Source organism: Carcharhinus amblyrhynchos, chromosome 9 (assembly GCF_965287045.1).
Source record: "Carcharhinus amblyrhynchos chromosome 9, sCarAmb.v2.hapA, whole genome shotgun sequence".
Classification (NCBI taxonomy): domain Eukaryota; kingdom Metazoa; phylum Chordata; class Chondrichthyes; order Carcharhiniformes; family Carcharhinidae; genus Carcharhinus; species Carcharhinus amblyrhynchos.
This window is the reverse complement of record NC_137332.1, coordinates 45,489,735-45,511,820: the sequence shown is the minus strand read 5'-3', so window position 1 is coordinate 45,511,820 and position 22,086 is coordinate 45,489,735. Positions and strand designations below refer to the sequence as shown.

Genomic DNA, 22,086 nt, shown 5'->3' with positions numbered 1-22,086 from the left:
TATCCACAATAATGAAAGGTACCAATTCTTTCATTAATATGACTGAATTAATAATTAGTAACCAGCATATAGGTAAGCACGTTTGGGGATATTATTTTTTTTTGTTTTTATTCCAATGCAATCAAATCAAGACCAATTCAGAGTCCCAACAAGTTGGAACATTCCCGATCCAAGCTGACAAGACAGGGCTCTCACCTCCTGTCTTGGGCTTGATCTATATGATCCAAGCTGATTGGAGTAGACATATCTCCTGCTCCAAAGCTTGATCTCATTTGCATCTTAGCCAAACGGCCAAGATGCCGCTTTAAAAAATTGCTTCAAATGAAGCTGAAATGTAATCTAATGACTTCAACCAAACACAGCATGTCGATACTACACTTGATCTTAGCCAAAAGGCTGAGAAGCAATATTATCTTATACAAGCCAAAGAACACTTGGTACTCTTGACCACTGATTGGATTATTTCATGTTTGAGCATTTTGTAACCATGAATGAGTGCCTTTGGAACATTTTGTGCTTTTGTTGAGTTTGAAGATCACACCCATATGATTACTTGCAAGGAATGCAGCTAATGCACTGACCTTAGCCAGTGAGTGTTCTGTGACGCTCTGGTTACTGTGGGCTCCATAGCAGCAGTTGCAACAACAAATCATGCATGCTTAACTATTGCATTGTTGCAATTGTGATTGTCATTCTTTGGCTGCCAAATATTTGAAAGTTCAGAAATGTCCAAAGTAAGAAAGCTGCATTGCAGGTCTATATGGGCATGTTAACTGCTTAGTCCTGCAATCGCCAGATGAAATGGCCATTGGCAGCAGGTGTATGGGCAGACAAAAGTGACTGTTTGTGTTGCTGCGATTAGCAACAACGACTCAAAGCAGCTCTTCACGTGCCTTCCAGTGTTGCTCCAAACAACAGCAGTGAAGTAATTGTAGCATCAAGTACTCGCTAACGTTGTAGATACTCTTTTATTTGAACAAAGGAAACCCAATTAATTGTCAGTGATATAACTTCCTCATTTATTATCGTCACATAGGAAATAGATGGTTAGAAAAGAGTTTTTGCTTATAAATTATATATAAATGTTCATAATCTCTACTATTTAGGTCACTCCTATTAGACTAACAACATCAACTTGTATTTATATAGTGCCTTTAGTATAGGAAAATATTGCAAAGTCCATCATAGAAACATACATTGAAAACAGAGGCAGGAGTAAGCTATTAGCCCTTCGAATTTGCCCTGCCATTTATTATGATCATGGCTAATCATCAAATCCAATATCCTGATCCTGCCTTCACCCCCATCATGAAGTACATCAGAGGACTGTAATTAGCAAAAACTGCCAGCCCAAAATGGAGATACTAGTACCGGTGACTAAAAGCAGGATTTTAAAAGCTAAAGTTAGATAGATGCAGCAAAAGCAAATAATTAACATAGGTTAATCTGATCAGGACACTGGGTGGAATTTTCTCTTTTTGCTACTGAGTACTGGTTTAGGTGAGAAAAGTGGCATGTAGCTCACCGGCTGAAAAAGTGGCTTTTCTCACCTTACTGTGCAACACTTGGAAGATAACATTATCTGGAGGTGTGTCCTGTGCCTATCACGCTGGCGGGGTGGGGCTGGCAAAGGTGGGTTTCCAGAGAGCGGGCTGCTATTTAAAAACGGAACCCTGATCTCCAGTTTAAAAAGAGGAACCCCCTCTGATGTGCATGGAGGATCCCTCCACAAGCATAAGGGCAACTCCTCCTCCCCACCTCACCCCATCACCTGACACTGCTAGGGAGAAATGTCAGGATGCACTCCCCCTGGGATCTGTATCTATTTGTGTGCTCCCAGTGGGCTCCCTTTACCTGGTTCCTGTATTAAAAAACTTGTAAACCTCGCCGATGTCACCACATTGATGAGGGGGCAGATCCCAATGTTGGGGGGAATGATACACAGGGGAAGCTCTTTATTTAGGTGTTAATTTATTTAAATGAGACTCACGACCTCCTCACGACCTCCTTGGGTGGGAACTTTGTTATATCAATGGCGGAAATGGGGAAAATCAGACAATGAGATTCCACTGGCAAGATCCTTGTTTATTGACTCTTGCTGGATTTTTCACGCATATCGCAAAAGCAGGCAGAAAATCCCAGCCTATTTGTTTATATAGAGGGTAACTAGCAACATGGATTGATTTGGGCAAATGGCCTGTGCTGTATTGAAACTTGTATATATTTCTACATTCAAGTGTTGATTCCTTTCATTTAGTCAAGAGAGGGCACTAAAACACTATTAGCAGCTTTTCTTTTAACACTTGTAACAGTTCGTGCCATGGCTAATAGAAAGCAATCTCACTTTCATCACTATCCCAAAATATATATTGTTGGGCAAATGTGTAGGGTGGCGTATCGGTGGAACATGGTATCCAACATCTGCTCGAAGGACACTCATGCATGAAACTGTCGGGCTCTCTGCTCCCTTCTTCCCCTATGCCCCCCTTGCCTTGGGCAAATGGTGGCCACCTCCTGCCTCTGGTGGTCATCTCCCTCTGGTCTATAAGTGATAAGGCTTGGGCCCGCAATTCTTCCTCCAGCTCCTCCTCCTCCTCAGCACCAGCAGCAACCAATAGAACAACAAGATTGGTTGGGGAGTGGACAGAGATGGAGAGGTACAAATGTGAAGATAACACAACACTGCTTGCTCTAGCACATCCATAATCTCAGCCCCTCCACCCCTAATTCCCCCTGCCTCATGCTCCCCACAATTTCAACCCCCTCTCATGCCCCCGAACGCCCCCAGCCACATGCTCTCCACAATCACAACGACCCATGCCTCCCAATCCCCCCAGCCACATGCTCCTCCCCACAATTTCAGCCCCTTCCCATGCCCCCCAATTCCCCCAGCCACATGCACCCCACAATCACAACTCCTTGCAAAACTGAGAGGCTGCAGCAATGCTATCTGCAAGGGCTTTGTGCAGATTCTTCAGCTGGAAGTGAGCTGAGTGCATTTGGACCCAGCAGCACTGCGAGACCTGAGATCAGTGTTGAGACCTGGATCCGTGCTACAAGGTAAACATTGGAGACCCTGCAGAATAACAGTCACTTACCCCCCACACACACTCGCAGAGCCGCCACTGACCCGAGACAGAAAATGGCCACAACAACAAGACACCAGTGAGTAGCAGAGAGCCATTGGACGTCATGCTCTTACCTCCTCACTAACCTTCACTGATGAAGCACCTGAATTGGACTTACATTGAGCAAGTCTGTTTTGCACCAATTTGGGATTGGCGAACGCAGTGGTAAAGGGGAAAGTGATGGTAAATTTGAGCGGGCAGCCCATTAATTCAGTATAAATGCCCAACTTTACCATGTTTTCGCACCGAAAAACTGGCGCAACACAATGGTAAAATCTTTCCCTTAGTGTCGGGGGATTAGCTAGAATACATGCATGGAGTTATGGGGATAGGGCCTGGGTGGGATGTTATCTGTGTAGACTCAATGGGCCGCTACGATGCTTCTGCATTGTAGGATTCTATGATTCTAATGGCAGATCATGGAAGAACCTCCCATTGCTTGGTCTTCAAATCCAATTAAACTATACATACTACAGTTACCTGTTATAAATATGCTCCCCATCTTTAATTCTATTTTTACCCGCAGTTTTCTATTCAAGGTCAGCAATGATCAATAAAGCACAACTTGGACAACACAACTTGATTGCACATCATTTCTAGCAAGATATCATATTTTTTTTGATGATTCTGTATTAGGGCCATATGACTTGTATCTTTGCCAATACTTCTGTGTGTATAAGATTTTCAATTGCACCCTCCCCACATTGCTATGAAGGAAGGATAGCTGGCATCCTTTGAAAATTGAAAATAACCTTCATCCACTCTTGATTCCCAAGGCCTGCCTGGTGTAATTTTCAGGCAAAGATGCAAATGGGAGACTAGACTGAAAATAAGCAAGAATCTATTTACGTATTCAAATCAGGTCCTATGCTGGTTGTACGAACCCATTTATGATTTTCAGTACCAATTGCTGGAGTGTGTTCTGCACAAACAGCAGATCCATTTGCCCCAAGTTGTGAATGCCATAAACAACTTCCCTTAGAGGGTTTTTAAAAAATTCATTTAGGGGATGTGGGCGTCACTGGCTAGGCCAGCAATTTATTGCCCATCCCTTGAGAAGATGGTAGTGACCTGCTGTCCGTGTGGTGTAGGCACATCCACTGTGCTGTCAGGGGGGGTGTTCCAGGGTTTTGACCCAGCGGTACTGAAGGAGCAGCAATATATTTTCAAATCATGATGGTGAGTGGCTTGGAAGAGAACTTCCACGTGATATTGTTCCCATGTGTCTGCTTCCCTGGTTCTTTTAGATGGCAGTGGTCGTGGCTTTGGAAGATATTGCCTTGTGAGTTCTTGCAGTGCATCTTGGAGATGGTACACACTGTTCCTCAGCAGTGGAGAGAATGAATATTTGTGGAACGGGTACCAATTGTGCATTGTGCTCTACCTTGGATGGTGTTGAGCTTCCGAGTGTTGTTGGAGCTGCACTCATCCAAGCAAGTGGAGAGTTTTCCATCACACTCCTGATTTGCTCTCTGTAGATGGTGGCAGGCTTTGGGGAATCAGGAGCTGATTTACTCACCAGAGTATTCGTGGCCTTTGACCAACTCTTATAGCCACAGTATTTATATGGCTAGTCAGTTCAGTTTCTACCAATTGGACACGGGCTATTTCAATATATGAGGTGTCACAAATGATACTAAACATTGTGCAATCATCAATGATCATCCCCACTTCTGACCTTATGAAGGAAAGAACGTCATTGATGAAGCAGCTGAAGATGGTTGAGCTTAGGACACTATCTTGAAGAACTGCAGGAACTGAGATGTTTGAGATCAATTACCAGAACCATCCTGCTTTGTGTCAGGTATGATTCTAAACAGCAATGAGTTATTCCCCCAATTCCCGTTGATTCTTGTTTTGCTTGGATTACTTGAAGTTATACTCAGTCAAATATTGCCTTGAAGTCTAGGGCAATCACTCTCATCTCACCTCCAGAGTTCAGCTCTTTTGTCCATGTTTGAACCAAGGCTGTAATGAGGTCTGGAGCTGAATGGCTCTCTTGGAATCCAAGCTGAGTATCCTTGAGCAGGTTATTGCTGAGTAAGTGCTGTTTACCTCTTCCATCACTTTATTGATGATCGAGAGTAGACTGATGGCGTGGTAATTGCCCGGGTTGGTTTTGTCCTGTTTCTTCTGTACAGGACGTACCTGGGCAATTTTCCACATTGCTGGGTCGATGCCAGAATTGTAACTGTACTTGGAACAGCTTGCCTTGGGGCGCAGCCAGTTCTAGAGCACAGATCTCCAGTACTATTGCTGGAATGTTGTTAGGGGCCAGAGCCTTGCAGCATCCAGTGTTCTCAACTGTTTGTTGAGTGAACTGAATTGCTGAAGACTGGCATCTGTGATACTGAGGAAGTCTGAAAGAGGCCGAGATTGACCATCCACTCGGCATTTCTGGCTGAAGATCGTTGCGAATGCTCCAGCCTTATCTTTGCACTCAGGTGCTGGGCTCCCCCATCATTGAGAATGGGGTATTTGTGGAACCTCCTCCTCCAGTGAGTTGTTAATTGTCCACCACCATTCATGACTGGATGTGGCAGGAATACAGGACTTAGACCTGATTTGTTTGTTGCGTTTATACCTGTCACTCGCTGTTTGGCACACAAGTAGTCCTGTGCTGTCGCTGCACTGGGCCGACTCTTCATTTGACAAAAGGTCATCTGGACTCAAAATGTCAACTCTTTTCTCTTCTTACAAATGCTGCCAGACCTATTGAGATTTTCCAGCATTTTCCCTTTTGACTTCATTTTTAGGTATGCCCAGTTTTACTCCTGGCATGTCCTCTTGCACTTTTCATTCACTCCAGGGCATTTCTGGAAAGGTAAGCATTATTTGAAGGTGTTTCTGGGGCCATGTGGAGCATAAGTGTTGGTCCTTGTTCACCGAAAAGTAACATAGGCTGATCAGCTTCTCAGTTGCTTGTCCTTGGCTGAAACCTCATCATGAAAAGGCTGGGCCTGCCAGCAACCCCTTTAGGTGAAAGCAGAGAATTACACCAATGTGTTCTCAGAACACAAAACAAGTCAGTGATTATAACATAATTAAAAAGGCTCAGGCCTTTCAGTAGTACTCCTTATTGTGGAGAAATGTAGGAGCAATTCTGAAATTGCAACAAGCCTGTTCAGTGATGTGTTGGAACAGGCCAATGGGATGAAAGCCAACAAGTTATTCACGTTGATAGCAATAGTAGGAAGACAGATTATTACTTGAATGGGTGTAAACTGAGAGAGATAGAACTCAATAAGACCTTGGAGTCCTGTGCATCAGTCGCTGAAAATAGGAACAACGGTACAGCGGGCAGTAAAGAAGGCAAATGATATGTTGGCTTCATAGCAATTTTGGTGTCCTTATCTGAGGAAGGATGTCTTTGCCATAGAGGGAGTACAGCAAAAGTTTACCAGGCTGATTCCTGGGATGGCACATCTGTCATATGAGGAGAGAGTAAGTCAGTTAGGGTTATATTCACTGGAGTTTGGAAGAGTAAGAGGAGATCTCATAGAAACATATAAAATTCAAACAGGGTTAGACAAGATGGATTCAGAAAGAATGTTCCCAATGGTGGGGAGCCCAGAACTAGGGGTCATAGTTTGAGGATAAGGGTAAACCTTTTAGAACTGAGGTGAGGAGAAATTTCTTCACTCAGAGGGTGGTGAATGTGTGAAATTCACTGCCATCGAATGTAGTTGAGGCCAAAACGTTGTCTGATTTCAAGAAGAAATTAGATATAGCTGTTGGGGCTTTAGGGATATGGCAAGAAGAGGTGATCAGGATATTGAATTCGATGATCAGCCATGATCAAGATGAATGGTGGAGCAGGCTTGAAGGGCCTAATGGCCTACTCTTGCTTCTATTTTCTAAGTTGAAGTGCAAGTGAGCAATCATTTCTGCTACATTTCAGACCAGGCAATGACAGTGGAAATTTAGGTTTTTTTGTTAATCACATAAAGTCTCTGATGCAAAGAAAGAATTGCCTTGCTGTTGTAGAATGCTCTCAATTTTTATTTTTATTATAATTAATCCACTTTGCCAGTTCATCACACAAATGGTAAAAGGTGAAAATGAACCAGATGCTCTTAGTTCCTTCCTGCTAACAGTTTGCTCAACCTCCTCCATTACGCTCTCACTAGCTCCGAAATCTGGAGCGATATTAAGATCACACGGCAAACAAATAGCAGATTGCAGCAAACCCTCAGTGTAACTTGCAGACTAGTTGCAATGTCAAGGCTTTACAAGATACTTTAATGTAAATATGATTGAACATATTAATGAGGTTAACATTATTCATTTTTTCTCACTGGAAAACACACATTCTTGTATCAACGGATGCTGTTGTTAAGAAATTGATTGCAGAACAACAATTTTAAATATTCTAATCAAAGAGTTAATCTTAATAATTTGTGTAAAGTTGAATATAGTATTGCAAGAATCTGTATTAGATCTAAGATAGTTTTATAATGAAGCTAGAATACGAGTTGGCCCACCTTTCACATTCTACATTTACATTGCTATTAATCATTTATTAAGTAGGTTGTTTGGTTTATCCTTTTTCAACATTCTTCCACAATACTTTCTGTTTGGAATTTTCAGCACTTAATATTTTTCATCCAAGTAACAAGTTGTTTCACATAAACTATACATTTTCTTATTTTATAAAAGCTATATTTTTGTGGCACGAAGAATGAATTTGTTTATGAGTTGCTTCTCATCCTTTGCATGCCTGTTGTGTTTTACTCATTTTGCCAATTCGAACCAGATCAGCATCAGGTCAGTGTTTATCACTTCAGAAAACTGGGATGGCTTCTGTACTGATTGTGTTATTTGTGGTGGACTGTGTGTGGCTGGGATCTTATCGGCACGCTGTGACTCCTGACTTTGGGATCAAATGCAGATCCCAAGCCTGTGTGGGTGAACAACGGGACAATAGTGGCAATTTCACAAGCAGAAGCCAATTAATGGGCAATCACTGGCTCTGCAATCCAATTAAGGATGAGGTAATGTTCCAGTCAGAGAGCTAGCAGCTCTGCAGCGTCAGTGATAGAGGTGACCATTGCTGAGGCTGCAAGGCGTCTCCATTTTGAGGTGCCCTTGAGCATGGTAGGAGATTTGGTGATGTGTCAGTGCTAACTAGCCTCTGCAATCGGAGAGGTGAACCCTCCACTGGCAGCACCGGTGCTGTGGAAGCAGCCATTGCCGCTGGGACCCCTTCCTGGGCCATGAGACCTCAGGAAGGAAAGGTCCCTCTCTTGGAAGCTGCTGGCAGACTGCTTCGATGTACCAGATGGACTCTCCACATGTTGGTAAAGTGACGTTGTGGATGTAAAATGACCATTGGTAGACGAATTAAGCATCTTATTGGTCATACACTTCCAGTGGCAGTGGGCAGTTTAACTATTGCCGTTTCTGTATTTGGAAATATCCCATTGCTTCCTTCCCAATTCCTTTCCCCACTATTTTACCAATTCCCACACCTCAGAGCCCATTTCCAATGGGTAAAATCCCAGCCTATGCCTCTTGAATCTTGAAAAATAAGTATGGGGTTTCTACATAAAATATTACATTTTTCTGAGGTTTGGTAATGTTTAATAAAATTGTTTTGTGGGTAGACGGGTCTGAATGGTAAAAGGTGTCAATGATTTTACTGCCAATGATTTTGTATCTTAGTTTCTCAAAGTTACATAGCTCTTGAGGCAAGAGCATATGAACTGTGACCCTACACCACCTCAGGAGCTAGATTCATAGAGGTTCACAAGATGGAAGTAGGCCCTTCGGCCCAACTTGTCCATGCCGCTCAGTTTTTACCATTAAGCTAATCCCAATTGCCCACATTTGGCCCATATCCCTCTTTACCAATCTAATCCATGTAACTGTCTAAATGCTTTTTAAAAGACAGAATTGTACCAGCCTCTACTACTGCATCTGGCAGCTCGTTCCAGCCACTTACCACCCTCTGAGTGAAAAAATTGCCCTTCTAGACCCTTTTGTACATCTCCCATCTCACCTTAAACCTATGCCCTCTAGTTTTAGACTCCCCTAGCTTTGGAAAAAGATGTTGGCTATCTTGCAGATCAATGCCCCTCATTATTTTATACACCTCTATAAGATCACTCCTATGCCCTCCTACACTCCAGGGAAAAAATCCCAGTCTATCCAGCCTCTCCTTATAACTCAAACCATCAAGTCCCAGTATAAGAACATAAGAACATAAGAAATGGGAGCAGGAGTGGGCCATCTAGCCCTTCGAGCCTGCCCCGCCATTCAATAAAGTCATGGCTGTTCTGAAGTGGATCAGTTCCACTTTCCCGCTGTCTCCCCATAATCCTTAATTCCCTTGTCTGTCAAAAACCTATCTACCCGTGACTTAAATATATTTAGCGAGGTAGCCTCCACCACTTCAACGGGCAGAGAATTCCAGAGATTCACCACCCTTTGAGTGAAGAAATTCCCCCTCAACTCCGATCTAAACTGCACCCCCCTTATCTTGAGGCTGTGCCCTCTAGTCTTGCTATCCTTTCTAAGCGGGAAGAATCTCTCTACCTCTACCCTATCCATCCCTTTCATTATCTTATATGTCTCTATAAGATCCCCCCTCATCCTTCTAAACTCCAATGAGTACAGACCCAGTCTATTTAGTCTCTCTTCATAGTCCAACCCCCTCATCTCCGGTATCAGCCTAGTGAACCTCCTCTGCACTCTCTCTAAGGCCAAGATATCCTTGCGCATGTGCGGTGACCAAAACTGCACACAGTACTCCAGCTGCAGCCTCACCAGTGCCCTGTACAGTTGCAGCAAGACCTCCCTACTTTTATATTCTATCCCTCTCGCTATAAAGGCCAGCATCCCATTCGCCTTCTTGATCACCTGCTGCACCTGCAGACTGGGTTTTTGCGACTCATGCACAAGGACCCCCAGGTCCCTCTGCACTGTAGCATGCTGCAGCTTTTCACCCTTTAAATAGTAATCCCTCCTACTATTATTTCTGCCAAAGTGGATAACCTCACACTTGCTAACATTATACTCCATCTGCCAGGTCCTCGCTCAGCCTATCCAGATCCCTCTGCAGACTTTCCACACCCTCCACGCAATTTGCTTTTCCAGTCATCTTCGTGTCATCAGCAAATTTCATCACCCTACAGTCAGCCCCCTCCTCCAGATCATCTATATAAATGGTAAATAGCTGAGGTCCCAGCACTGATCCCTGCGGCACTCCACTAGTCACCAACCGCCAATCAGAATAGCACCCATTGATACCAACTCTTTGCCTCCTATTAGGCAACCAGTCCTCTATCCACGCTAACACCTTACCCCCAACTCCGTGCACCCTAACCTTCTGTAGCAACCTTTTGTGAAGCACCTTATCAAACGCCTTCTGAAAATCTAGAAACACCACATCCACCGGTTCCCCTCCGTCCACTGCACTAGTCACATCCTCATAGAAATCCAATAAATTCGTTAAACACGACTTTCCCTTAACGAATGCGTGCTGCATCTGCTCTATCAAACCATTCTTTTCTAGGTGCCTCGCTATTTCTTTGATGACGGATTCAAGCATTTTTCCAACTACAGACGTTAAACTAACCGGCCTATAATTCCCTGCCTTTTGCCTGCTACCTTTTTTAAACACCGGTGTAACATTAGCCGTTTTCCAATCTTCCGGCAGTTCTCTGGAATCCAGCAATTTTGCAGCGGTAGCAGCATTCCCCGGAATCCAGCGGTAGCATCCTAGTAAATCTTTTCTGCACTCTTTCTATTTTAATAATATCCTTTCTATAATAGGGTGACCAGAACTGTACACATTCTTCTCAGTCGTCCAAAAATCTTAGAGCCACTTCCTTTTTCTCTGAGATCTGCCTGAATACTAGCAAGCACTATCAGGCCCTGCTTTCCTGTACTCAAACTGCTTACCACTCCTTGACGATCCTGGAGTACAAAATAGTCTCCAGTCTCATCAAAAAATGGCAAAGTGTTGTTTCCAGTGAAAAAACCGGCGTGTTTCTCTCCAGATCTTACTACACTCTGCTAAAAAAAATCAAGAGGACATATTTCACGTCATCATACAGGAGGGGCGGGGCCTCTAGCAAAAGCCCACTGCTTAGAGGTCAGGGCGTCATCTTTAAAGGGTGCCCCAGTCAGAGTCTGAGTAAACCTCCCACCACTCCCACCCCCGCAGCCCACCATGGAGGTCTCAGGGACCCCCTCCCCATCACCAATCAGAGTCAGTCGTCTTTACTCCGATCTCCCCCCCATACAGTCTGAGCCTGCACTCACTTCCACCACTTCCCTCCCACCCAATGATTATCCCTTGCTCCTCCCAGCTACCATCACATCTAAGTGAATCACCCCACCATCCCCCACCCCCCCCCCCCCCCCCCACTGCCCCCCACCTCATGAGGCTCTCATTAGGATCTGCCCCTTGGCACAGGTTGCCACTGCCTGGTTGACATGGTGCCAGTCTGTGCCAAGGGGCAGTGCCAGGCCACTCTACGACCCTGGGCGATAACCCCACAAGTTCACGTCTAAGGTGCCAGTGTGACATCACGACAGTGCCTGCTGACTATCCAGTGAGGAGGAATGTCCCGGAGAGAGTGCTGTCTTATGACATGTTAATGTATTAAAGTGGCCCCGCTGTTTTTTTCACCTACCCACTGGCGAGGGGCAGTAAGATTGGAAGTTGGAAACTCGCCCCTGTAAATTGCCCTCTCCGGATTTTGAGCACATACTGCCAATCCCACAGACAGAGTACGGACTCAAAATCACCTCCAAGTTTCTTTTCTCTGCTACTGATCTCTTCCTGAACCCTTGTCCTTCCTCATTTTCACCTCTATCAATTACAAAGTGTTCATGGATTCTGTAATTAAACTGAAGATTATCTGTTCAGCCGGATTACTCCCCTTGCCAACCAAGACATACTTCTGCCAAGGCTAACAATGGGGAATGGGCAACAAATGCTGGCCTAACCAATGACACCCACATCCATGAAAAGATACAAAAAGGTTCTAATCTGCCTTTACACTAAATTCTTATCCTTTGTAGTTGATCTCCTGGCTCTGTGAGTTCATTTGTCCTTGAGGCCACCTCCTCCTCTCTCGACTTTCTTCCCATTAGCTGCTGACCACATAAACTTTACTACATTAAAGGTGCTATATAAATGCAAGCTGTAGTTGTCTTTGTTAAACTTTATGGGAAAGTAGCATTATCCTTGAGGGAATCAGGGAAATCAGCTCCATTTATCCCTCAGTAACTTCCAAAACAGGCCAACACATTTTAAAAAAAACTTGCTCCCAAAGGCCAGAGATTTAGTTCAAATGCAATTGCTTTTTATTTGTGTGAAATGATGTGCTTTCTGGGACAAACCAAGCAAAAGAACAGGAAGTCCCATAATTTTGTAATCTCTAATAAGTTTGTGCTAACATCGAGAACCTCTATACGCAACTGTACATTCCAGTACAGTAAGACCCTGAACTTTGAGAGCTTGTCACTCTATAGATGGAAGACCTCCTGCTAAAATTTGCTGACCACCTTGCACTCCCGCTAGTTACAAACGCGAGTGACCAGAGAGCCACAAGTTCTTGTTAGACCATCAACATGCCAATCAGTCATAAATTTATGCATGCCGATCCACAATTCCTTGAGATTGTGTGTAACCCTTTCATATTCAGCAGCACTTTCCTTCACAATTGTTGCACTTTCAGTCTACTTTGTGGGAGGTGGGAGATTACTGCTCTCTGTTGGTGGTGGGCTATAGCAGCGGAGCATAGCCAGCTGTCTCTCAACAGTATTTCCAAAGTGCTGAGCTCAACGAATATGATCAATTGCAAACATTTGTACTCCTTTGAAGGAAGGAATAACATTTTAAACCCCTTCCTCTGTTCGAGTAACTCTGGACACTAAGTACATAAAGTCATGCTTAGCATCTTGGGCCCTACCTTCAGCAAAAGATAAACAATTTGTTTCATGCAGGAAAAGAATCTTGTCACACTGAACAAATTTATTTTTTTCAACATAGTTCAGAACATTGTTGCACGAATCATTCTGCCCGGAAAATCCGAAGTGTGGCCGCACTTGACTGTCAACTCGGCCAGTGGGCACCGTGGACAGAGTGTTCCCCCTGTGAAACCAGAAAGGTATGATTTCATAGACTAAGGCAAGTTAACTATTCGTTTAGGGAAATAATTCGATAGAAAAATGTAAGGTACAAGAACAAATAAAATGGAAAAATGCTGGAAATAAACAGGTCAAACTACATCTGAAAGAGATTTATGAAAAATTGTTTTTTGTGAACTTCTTGCACGTACAGTTGAGACATTAGTATCTTTCAAGACTCCATTGTCACTGTCAAAGTCCCCAGATCAGTTATGTTGGAATTAAAACTCCAGTAAGGCTATCTCTGTTCTACCGTATTCACATTCCATATGCCAAACTTTTGAAGTGGTAATGCTATTTCAGAAAAACTAAAGAAAAAAAGCTGGTGGAACCTCCAACATTGACCAAGGCTCCAGATTCCATAAAATCGACTGTCCTAACAAACATCTAGAAACTAAAACCCACATTAGGAGGGCTGTCCCACAATCTACTCAAGCAAATGCATGACAGTATTTTACTCAAAGTATCATAACTTTGTGGCTGCCAGAGCAGATCAGGGGCTGGGGCCCTGCAGAGAGTAACTCACTTCTAGATCCCCAAAACCTGTCCACCATCTACAAGTTAGGAGTGAGATGGAATACTCTCCATTTGTCTAGATGGGTGCAGCTCCAACAACACTCAAGATGCTGGACACCATGTGGGAGAAAGCAGCCCATTTGATTGGTATGCCATCTACAACCATTCACTCCATCCACCCCTCATGCACAGTGGCAGGAGTGTCTACCATCTACAAGGTGCACTGCTGGAACTCACCAAAGCTTCTTTGGCAGCACCTTCCAAACCCATGACCACTACCATCTAAAAGGACGAGATCAGCAGACACATGGGAACACCAGGACCTGAAGGTTCCCCTCTAACTTATTCATCATCCTCACTAGGAAATACATCGCTATTCCTTCACTGTTGTTTGGTCAAAATCTTGGAATTCCCTCCCTAACAGCACTGTGGTGTACCTACACCTCAGAGACTGCAGCAATTCAAGAAGGTAGCTCAGCACCACTAAGGGCAGTTGGAGATGGGCAATAAGTACTGGCCTGGCTAGTGACACCCACATCCCATGGATGAATTTTAAAAAACCTTGTCTCCTCCATCATCATCCACGGATATGTCCTGTCCCACTGGCAAAGATGGTGGTATCGTGGTATAAAGTCAGGAGATAATGGCACTGGAGCCCTCAACATTGATTTGAGACCCTGTGATAATTTAGGTCAGGCATGATCAACTTCTACTGAAGCAGCATACAACAGGTAGAACTAAGCAATCTTAAAACCAAAGGCTCAGACCAAAGCTCTGCTGTCCTGTCACACCCAGTTGTGAATGATGGTAAACAAGTAAACAATTAACCAGAGGAAGAGAAGATTTCACAAGCATCTCATTAATGCAAAATAAGGCAGATGCATTTGTAACCAACTTCAACTAGAAGCACCAAGTGGATGAGCCATCTTGGCCTTCTCCTAAGCTGCTCGATCTTCAGCAATTCAATTCACTCCACATGATATCTAGAAATGGCTGAATACTGTAGATACAGCATAGGCCACGCTGCCCTGATGATATCATAAGAACATAAGAACATAAGAAATAGGAGCAGGAGTAGGCCATCTAGCCCTTCGAGCCTGCCCCGCCATTCAATAAGATCATGGCTGATCTGTCGTGGCTCAGTTCCACTTTCCCGCCCTCTCTCCATAACCCTTAATCCCCTCTCTTATCAAGAACCCATCAACCTGCTTCTTAAAAATATTTAGCGAGGCAGCCTCCACCACTTCAACGGGCAGAGAATTCCAGAGATTCACCACCCTTTGAGTGAAGAAGTTCCTCCTCAACTCCGTTCTAAACTGCCTCCCCTTTATCTTGAGGCTGTGCCCCCTAGTCCTACTGTCTTTTTTGAGTGGGAAGAGTCTCTCCACCTCTATCCTATCCATCCCATTCATCATCTTATATGTCTCAATGAGATCTCCCCTCATTCTTCTAAACTCTAACGAGTACAAGCCTAGTTTATTCAGCCTCTCCTCATAGCTCAATCCCCTCAACTCCGGTATCAGCCTAGTAAACCTCCTCTGCACTCCCTCCAGGGCCAAAATATCTTTGCGCAGGTGCGGCGCCCAAAACTGCACACAGTACTCCAGCTGCGGCCTCACCAATGCCCTATACAGCCGCAGCAAGACCTCCCTACTTTTATATTCAATCCCCCTCGCTATGAAGAAGATTTGTTCTCCAGAACTACCTATGCCCCGAGCCTAGTTATTCCAGTACAGCTACAACATTGGCATCCACCTTACAATGTGAAAAATTGTACAGGTGTACCCTGTCCACTCAAAGTAATACAAATCTAATACAACCAATTAATGCACATCAGTCCATTCTCAATATCAGAAAAGTGATGGGGGAAGCTGTGTGGGGGTGCAGTGAGGGGGCTGTGATGACGGGATGGGGTTGGTAACTATTAACCAGAAACTTAACTTGAACGTTTTAGGAATTCTATGAAAAGTAACTCACCTTCTAAGCTCCCTGTTCAGCATTTACAAGGCACAAGTGAAGAGTGTGATGGAATACTCGCCTTTTGCCTGAATGAATGCAGTTCCAATGTCACTCAAGAAGCTTTACACCATCCAGCTAAAGAACATAAGAACATAAGAAATAGGAGCAGGAGTAGGCCATCTAGCCCTTCGAGCCTGCCCCACCATTCAGTAAGATCATGGCTGATCTGAAGTGGATCAGTTCCACTTTCCCGCTTTCTCCCCATAACCCTTAATTCCCCTGTCTATCAGAAACCTGTAAAGCAGCCTGTTTTATCCGTACCCCATGCAGCATCTTAAACATTCATTCCCTTCACCACTGCCACACAATGGCAGCAGTGTCTACCGTCTTCAAGATGTTCTGCTCCTTCGACATCATCTTCTAAACCCATCACATTTGCTACCTAGCAGATTAATGGATGCATGGAAACTCTGCCATCTCCAAATCATACTGCAACCCAATTTGGAACTATTTTGCTGTTTCTTCATTGCCACTTTGTCAAAACTCCAGAACTCCCTCTCAAACAATATTTCATCACTTGTGTCTTGAATTTCCCCACCTCCTTCTCAAGATCAGTTTGGTTTCGAAAATAAATACTGGTCTTGCCAGTGATGCTCATATCTGCTGAGTGAATAAAAAATAAGAGCAATTGATTTGGCAGATGCAACCCATCGTATCCCTAATCCGATGTTGAGTCCAAAACAACTGAGTTTGTTTGAAAGAATTCCAAGTTAATTTTATGTTGATGTAGCGTACACCGAAGTACCCTTGTTACTTAGAAACTAAAAGCTTCCTGGTTACTTTGGAAAGTTATTGTGTAAATAAGAATAGCATATTCATATTAAGAATGTAAACAAACTAAAATTGTGTCCAGGCATGACCAGAACATTTCAGGTCAACTTTGTGAATATTGACAATGGGAAGGATTCTCTGCACTCATAGAATCCCAATAGCGCAGAAAGAGGCCATTCAGCTCATTGAGTCTTCATCGACAAGAATCCCACCCAGACCCTGTCCCCATAATCTGACACATTTGCCCCACTAATCCCTCTAACCTACGCATTCCAGGACACTAAGGGACAATTTAGTATAGCCAATCAGCCTAACCCGCACATCTTTGGACTGTGGGAGGGAACTGGAGCACCCGGAGGAAATCCACACTGACACAGGGAGAATGTGCAAACTCCACACAGATAGTGAGTGACCCAAGCCAGGAATCGAACCCTGGTCCCTAGAGCTGTGAGACAGCAATGTTAATGACTGTGCCACTGTGCCGCCCACATTCTGTGTGGCATTTTTGCATGGCAGCAAAAGGCGATCCGTTGTTGGCCAGTGAGGAATCTTCTGGTCATTTCCCATTGAATCCATCCCTCGATGCTGGGAAATCCATGGCAGTGGTTTGCTGTTGAGGGACCAGAAAATCCCGCCTGCAGGATGAGCCAGAAAATTCCACCTAATTTTTCCCATCCTGGATTTGGTCACTTTATTTCTCTCTGAACAAACAGGGAAGATGAATGGGAGAGTAAAATGTCCAACTTACAAGTCATCGTTAGATTCTTACAATCACAATGCATGTTAGGAAAGGGTGGCTGTTATCTATGGCTGGAGTTACAGCGATACGGTTATGTTTCATGTTAAGAAACAATGATGGAAGATTCAAAAGTGTTGCATAGAATAGGAGAGGCAAATTAAGTCAAGTCATAGTGGTTGGTGATAGCAAATGGATTTTAAATATCTGCTGAATGCAAGAAAATAGATTGAAGAAGTTATAAATGTCCAGTTTTGGCTAAGCTGGGAAAGAATCAGTTTAGGTGAGATACTATGTAATGATTCTTGACCGTAATGGAGGGCTCCAGGATTTCCTGGCCAGCATCATTATTTCTGAGCTAGTTGCATAAACCCTGTTAATATTAAAACAAACATGATTTCAAAATAACTTGCATCTGATCTGACATGCGTTTATTCGGTTAATCTATTACAAATGTTATCTTTCGCAAGGAAAATATTTGTATGAATGTTTTCACTAAGACTGATCAAATATTAAGTGAGACAAAGTATTTACTTCTGGGATCTGATGACTTGCTGAAAATGTTGCATCTGTTAAATTATTGCAAGAAGAGAGGCTTGAGAATTGGATAACTGAAACTGTAGTCTATCACTCTAACAACACCAATTCCCATAATAATTGATAACATTCTGAAAGCAGCAACTGAGATTTTTGAAAAGTAACATCACAATAATCTCTGTGTGTAGGTATGAACCTGATGTGTGGAATGTTAGTGGTTCTGTGAAGGCAGTGTCAAGGTGAGACTGACACCTTCCTGCCTTTCAGTAATTGTGCCATAGAAACATGGAAGAATGGAGCAGGAGGAGGTCCTCTGAGCCTGCTCTGCCATTTGTTATGATCATGGCTGATCATCCAATTCAATAGCGTGATCCAGCTTTCCCCCAGAACCTCTGAACCCCTTCTACTCCCGAGCTATATCTAACTCTTTCTTAACGCATACACCCAAAAAAAAATTTGAAGTGCAAAATTTGCATAAAAACTGGAGTAAATCCTGCTGGTTTTATCAGCGGGACTTTCAAAATCTCATACACTCTGTGCATCACGCTAGAAATCTATGGGCGGGGCCTATTCCCACTGGAGAGGCAGGCAGCATAGTGCTGAGCAGGCCACTGTGTATTCTCCGATCTGTTATAGCTGAGATCAGTGCATGTGCAGTAGCCCCGCACTGCTGGCCCACAGACCACTGTCCAGCTCGATTGCACAACAGCCTGTGACTCCGCAATGCTGATCGTGTGACTCCGTCACCCGATCTCTGGCTTCCCAGACATGTATGGCCAAGCCCCAATCCCCTATCCCTGTTCCCCCCTCCCACAGCCCACCTCGATCTTTCCCCACCTCCCCCAAGCAGCCCCAAACTTCTGATACCTGCAGCCCGACCCACCCCCCGCACCCCCCCCAAGCAGGCCAGTGCCCTCTTCTCCACCCCGATGGCCAGCCCCGATCAATGGCCTCTCTCCCTCTGTCACTGCTGAGCGCAGAGTGCCAGCAGGACCCCTCACTCCCACCAATCATCCACCCCCTAGAGGCTGTGCTCCTTATAGGCGCTGCTGTCCTCTGGCCCCACCCTCTTGGCTCTGCCTAATGCCTAGTGAATAGTGACAAGGTTCCTCTTGGGCATTACCACTTTGCCACTTGGGCAGTGCCAGTGAGCCAGGCTGGCACTGCCAAGCTGGAAATGCCCAAGGGACAGCCCCCCTTTACTCCCAATCTCCTGGGGGCTTCCAAGCCCTCCATTCACTCCAGTGGGGTCGGGCCGCCACCTCCCTGCTAGTGGGGAGCTATTGCAAACCTCACTGGAGTGAAACACCTCTGGTGAGGCGGGGGGCAGGGGTGGTGGGGAGTGCGGAGGCAAGGCTAGCAGGCCCAGAGACTTCAGTTCTGGACCCACTAATGAGATGTTAATCCCCACTAACATAATTAATTTAGCTCAGTGCCGATTTCTGGAACAGAGCTGATGGCGCTGGAAATCTGGCAGCTGGAGATGGGCAGAGGCCATGGTGCCCAGCGGGAAGCCCTCTACATGGCCTCCACTTAAGCTTCCCGGCCTACTGCTCTGCTACAGCTGGGCCAGGAGGCTCAAGCAGGAGAATCACCCCCACAATGTTTTAACCTCACCTGTTTTCTGTGGTAGCAAATTCCAGAAGCTGGCCATTCTCTGAGTGAAGAAGAATCTCCTCACCTCTATCCAAAAGTCATAGAATCGTAGAACCCGTACAGTGCAGAAAGAGGCTATCTGGCCCATTGAGCCTGCACCGACTCCCTGACAGAGCATCCCACCCAGGTCCCCCCCTCCACCTTATCCCTGTAACCCCACACATTCACCATGGCTAATCCGCCTAACCTATGGATTCTACTAACAGGTTAGTTGCCAGTTTGGCAATTTTTGGTGCATGTTTTTATAGTTGGTTGAATTTGCTGAAGAATGCAGGGAGTAATGTGACAGCTGCTGAAGGAGCATGAGGAGATGGAAAAGGAGGAGGAGGAGGCAGAAGGGGAAAGGAGACTGCAAGCTGGACAATCCTTTTCTGCCTGTGAACAACTAATTCAAGTACAATAGCAGTTATGGTAACCACATTCACCAGCAGTACCATACTCCTAAACTCCCTCTGTCACTGACCATCACTTCATTCTCTTGGCCCCAAAGCAAATGAAAGCTCAACTAACATTCCAAGCCATACTTATAAATCGAATCATACTATATTACATACAAATGTCAATGAATCACCCTCATGCATTCCCTTTGTGTCTGTCATCTGTGTGCCTGTCCCAGTGCTCTGACAATGTGCTGCAGCATTGCTGTTGGAAGGTTGCTGACTTTCAATGAATGAGACTGCAGATGTCCTTAGTGAATTACCTTGAACAGCTCTGAATACCATCTCAGCATGGGGAGCAGCAGCAGTGTGGGCTGGCTGGCTGACAGATAGCAGCAAAAGCACTGATGGAGTGAAAGGGATGGGTTCAGAAAAGCTGCAATCCAGAAAGGGAACAGCAAGTTTGTTCTCCAAGAAGTCACGGCTACTTCCACAAGGGAGGAAGCATCAATTACCCTAGTAAATCTGAGGGAGGACAGATAGTTGGATTTCTGTGATACTCGGCTTGTCCCTCTCAATGCTGGTATCCATAGTCATGGTGAGAACTGTCTGAGCTTGCATAGCAGGGTTCGGCCATCAGATCTTACATCATGGCTGGGTCCAAAATTGTATTGAGATGACCATGAATAGATTTTGGAAAAACTCCAAGTTCTGCACAAAGTCCTGTGTTAAAGTCTATGCTCTTAAATGTTGAATGCAGATTATGTTGGGTAGCACAGTGGCACTGCTGTCTCACAGCGCCAGGGACCCGGGTTCAATTCCGGCCTCGGGTCACTGTTAGTGTGGAGTTTGCACATTCTCCCTGCGTCTGCGTGGGTTCCTCCAGGTGCTCCAGTTTCCTCCCACATTCCAAAGGTGTGCGGGTTAGGTTGATTGGCCATGCTAAATTGCCTCTAGTGTCAGGGGGATTAGCAGAGTAAATACGTAGGGTTACGGGGATAGGGCCAGTATGGGATTATGGTCGGTGCAGACTCAATGGGCTGAATGGCTTCCTTATGTACTGTAGGGATTCTATGATGGTTATCTGACGAATTTCCTGATGTGCCAAGTATTTTGTTATGGATGCTGATGCATATGAATCCTGCTGCAGAGGACTCAGACGACTTCCATGTTCCAACTGTGACATGGAACATGGAAGTCCACTGAGTCCTCTGCAGCAAAACTCATGTGCATCTTTGGTCAGAGCTTCAGGTTTCTCATACTCCATAACTCACCATGTGCAGATCCTTCTTGTCTCCTATTGTCTAAAGTTGTTTGATTTTGTTTCTCTTCCTGCACCTAATGGTGCACAAGGCAAACTTTTATCTGTTCCCATAGCAAGGTTTTTCCTGAAATAGGTTGCCAGCCTGTTACCAGAGGGTTATAGTCTGAGGGATGTCACTCCGCATTAAGAATGGCTGATCAGGGATCTCTTCCACTCTCACTGTCTGCCACTGATGTGTAATAGAAGGATTTTGCAAATTGAAACTCATTCTATTAGTTCACATTATGAATGCACCTTCCTTGGCCATCAAGTCCTGGGGTGGACTTGAACCCAGAGCTTCTGGCTCAGAGGCAGGGATCTATAAGACTTCCATTATCTAAAGTACATGCTGCGGTTTTTCTTCACTAAACTCTAATAACCAATTATTTAAAGTTGACCTTTATGGGAGTAATGATTAAACTTTATTCAGCAAAGGTACGATTAATACATTACATTATCTGTGCAGTAGTTTACGTGGTATAATTGAGAGTTATATTATCTTATTATGGCTTGGGTAAATGTTGCAGTAATAAATGGTTACATCCTCTGACCTGAACCACTGGCTTGTCCTCAGTGTCTCCTTAAAACTTCTACATCTTTTCCTTATTTGGAACTCCTTCTTTTACTCCTTTCAATCATTCAAAACCAATTTTGCTAGCCCATTACTGACTTAGACCCATCATGTTATTGAACAATTATGGGGATAATTTATACCCAAGGCTCCTATTTGCTTATGTCTCACATTATGACCCCTCCCCCAATCATTGATCTTAATTATTGGGGATGTTTTTCCCAGTTGCAGCTGTGGCCACATAAAGAAACATATTGTCATTCTGACTTTTACTGATCTCAGAGAGGCACCCCTTATCCAAACAAGGATAAAAAACATCAATCCCTCCT

General features: G+C 44.5%; 1 protein-coding gene and 1 non-coding gene across 2 annotated transcripts in view; one reads left to right on the top strand and one right to left on the bottom strand.

The window, feature by feature from the left end:
* Positions 1 to 209: 209 nt before the first annotated feature.
* LOC145348796 (U2 spliceosomal RNA) lies at positions 210 to 408 on the bottom strand. Its single transcript, XR_013888017.1, has one exon. It is a non-coding gene; the product is annotated as a U2 spliceosomal RNA (small nuclear RNA).
* Positions 409 to 7,809: 7,401 nt separating this feature from the next.
* The window catches only part of c8a (complement component 8, alpha polypeptide), a 56,679-nt gene continuing 42,402 nt past the window's right edge, over positions 7,810 to 22,086 (top strand). Inside the window, exons 1-2 of the mRNA XM_080195551.1 lie at positions 7,810 to 7,895; positions 13,135 to 13,252. Coding sequence (XP_080051677.1) covers positions 7,810 to 7,895; positions 13,135 to 13,252 — 204 coding nt within the window. The remainder of the gene's footprint in view (positions 7,896 to 13,134; positions 13,253 to 22,086) is intronic.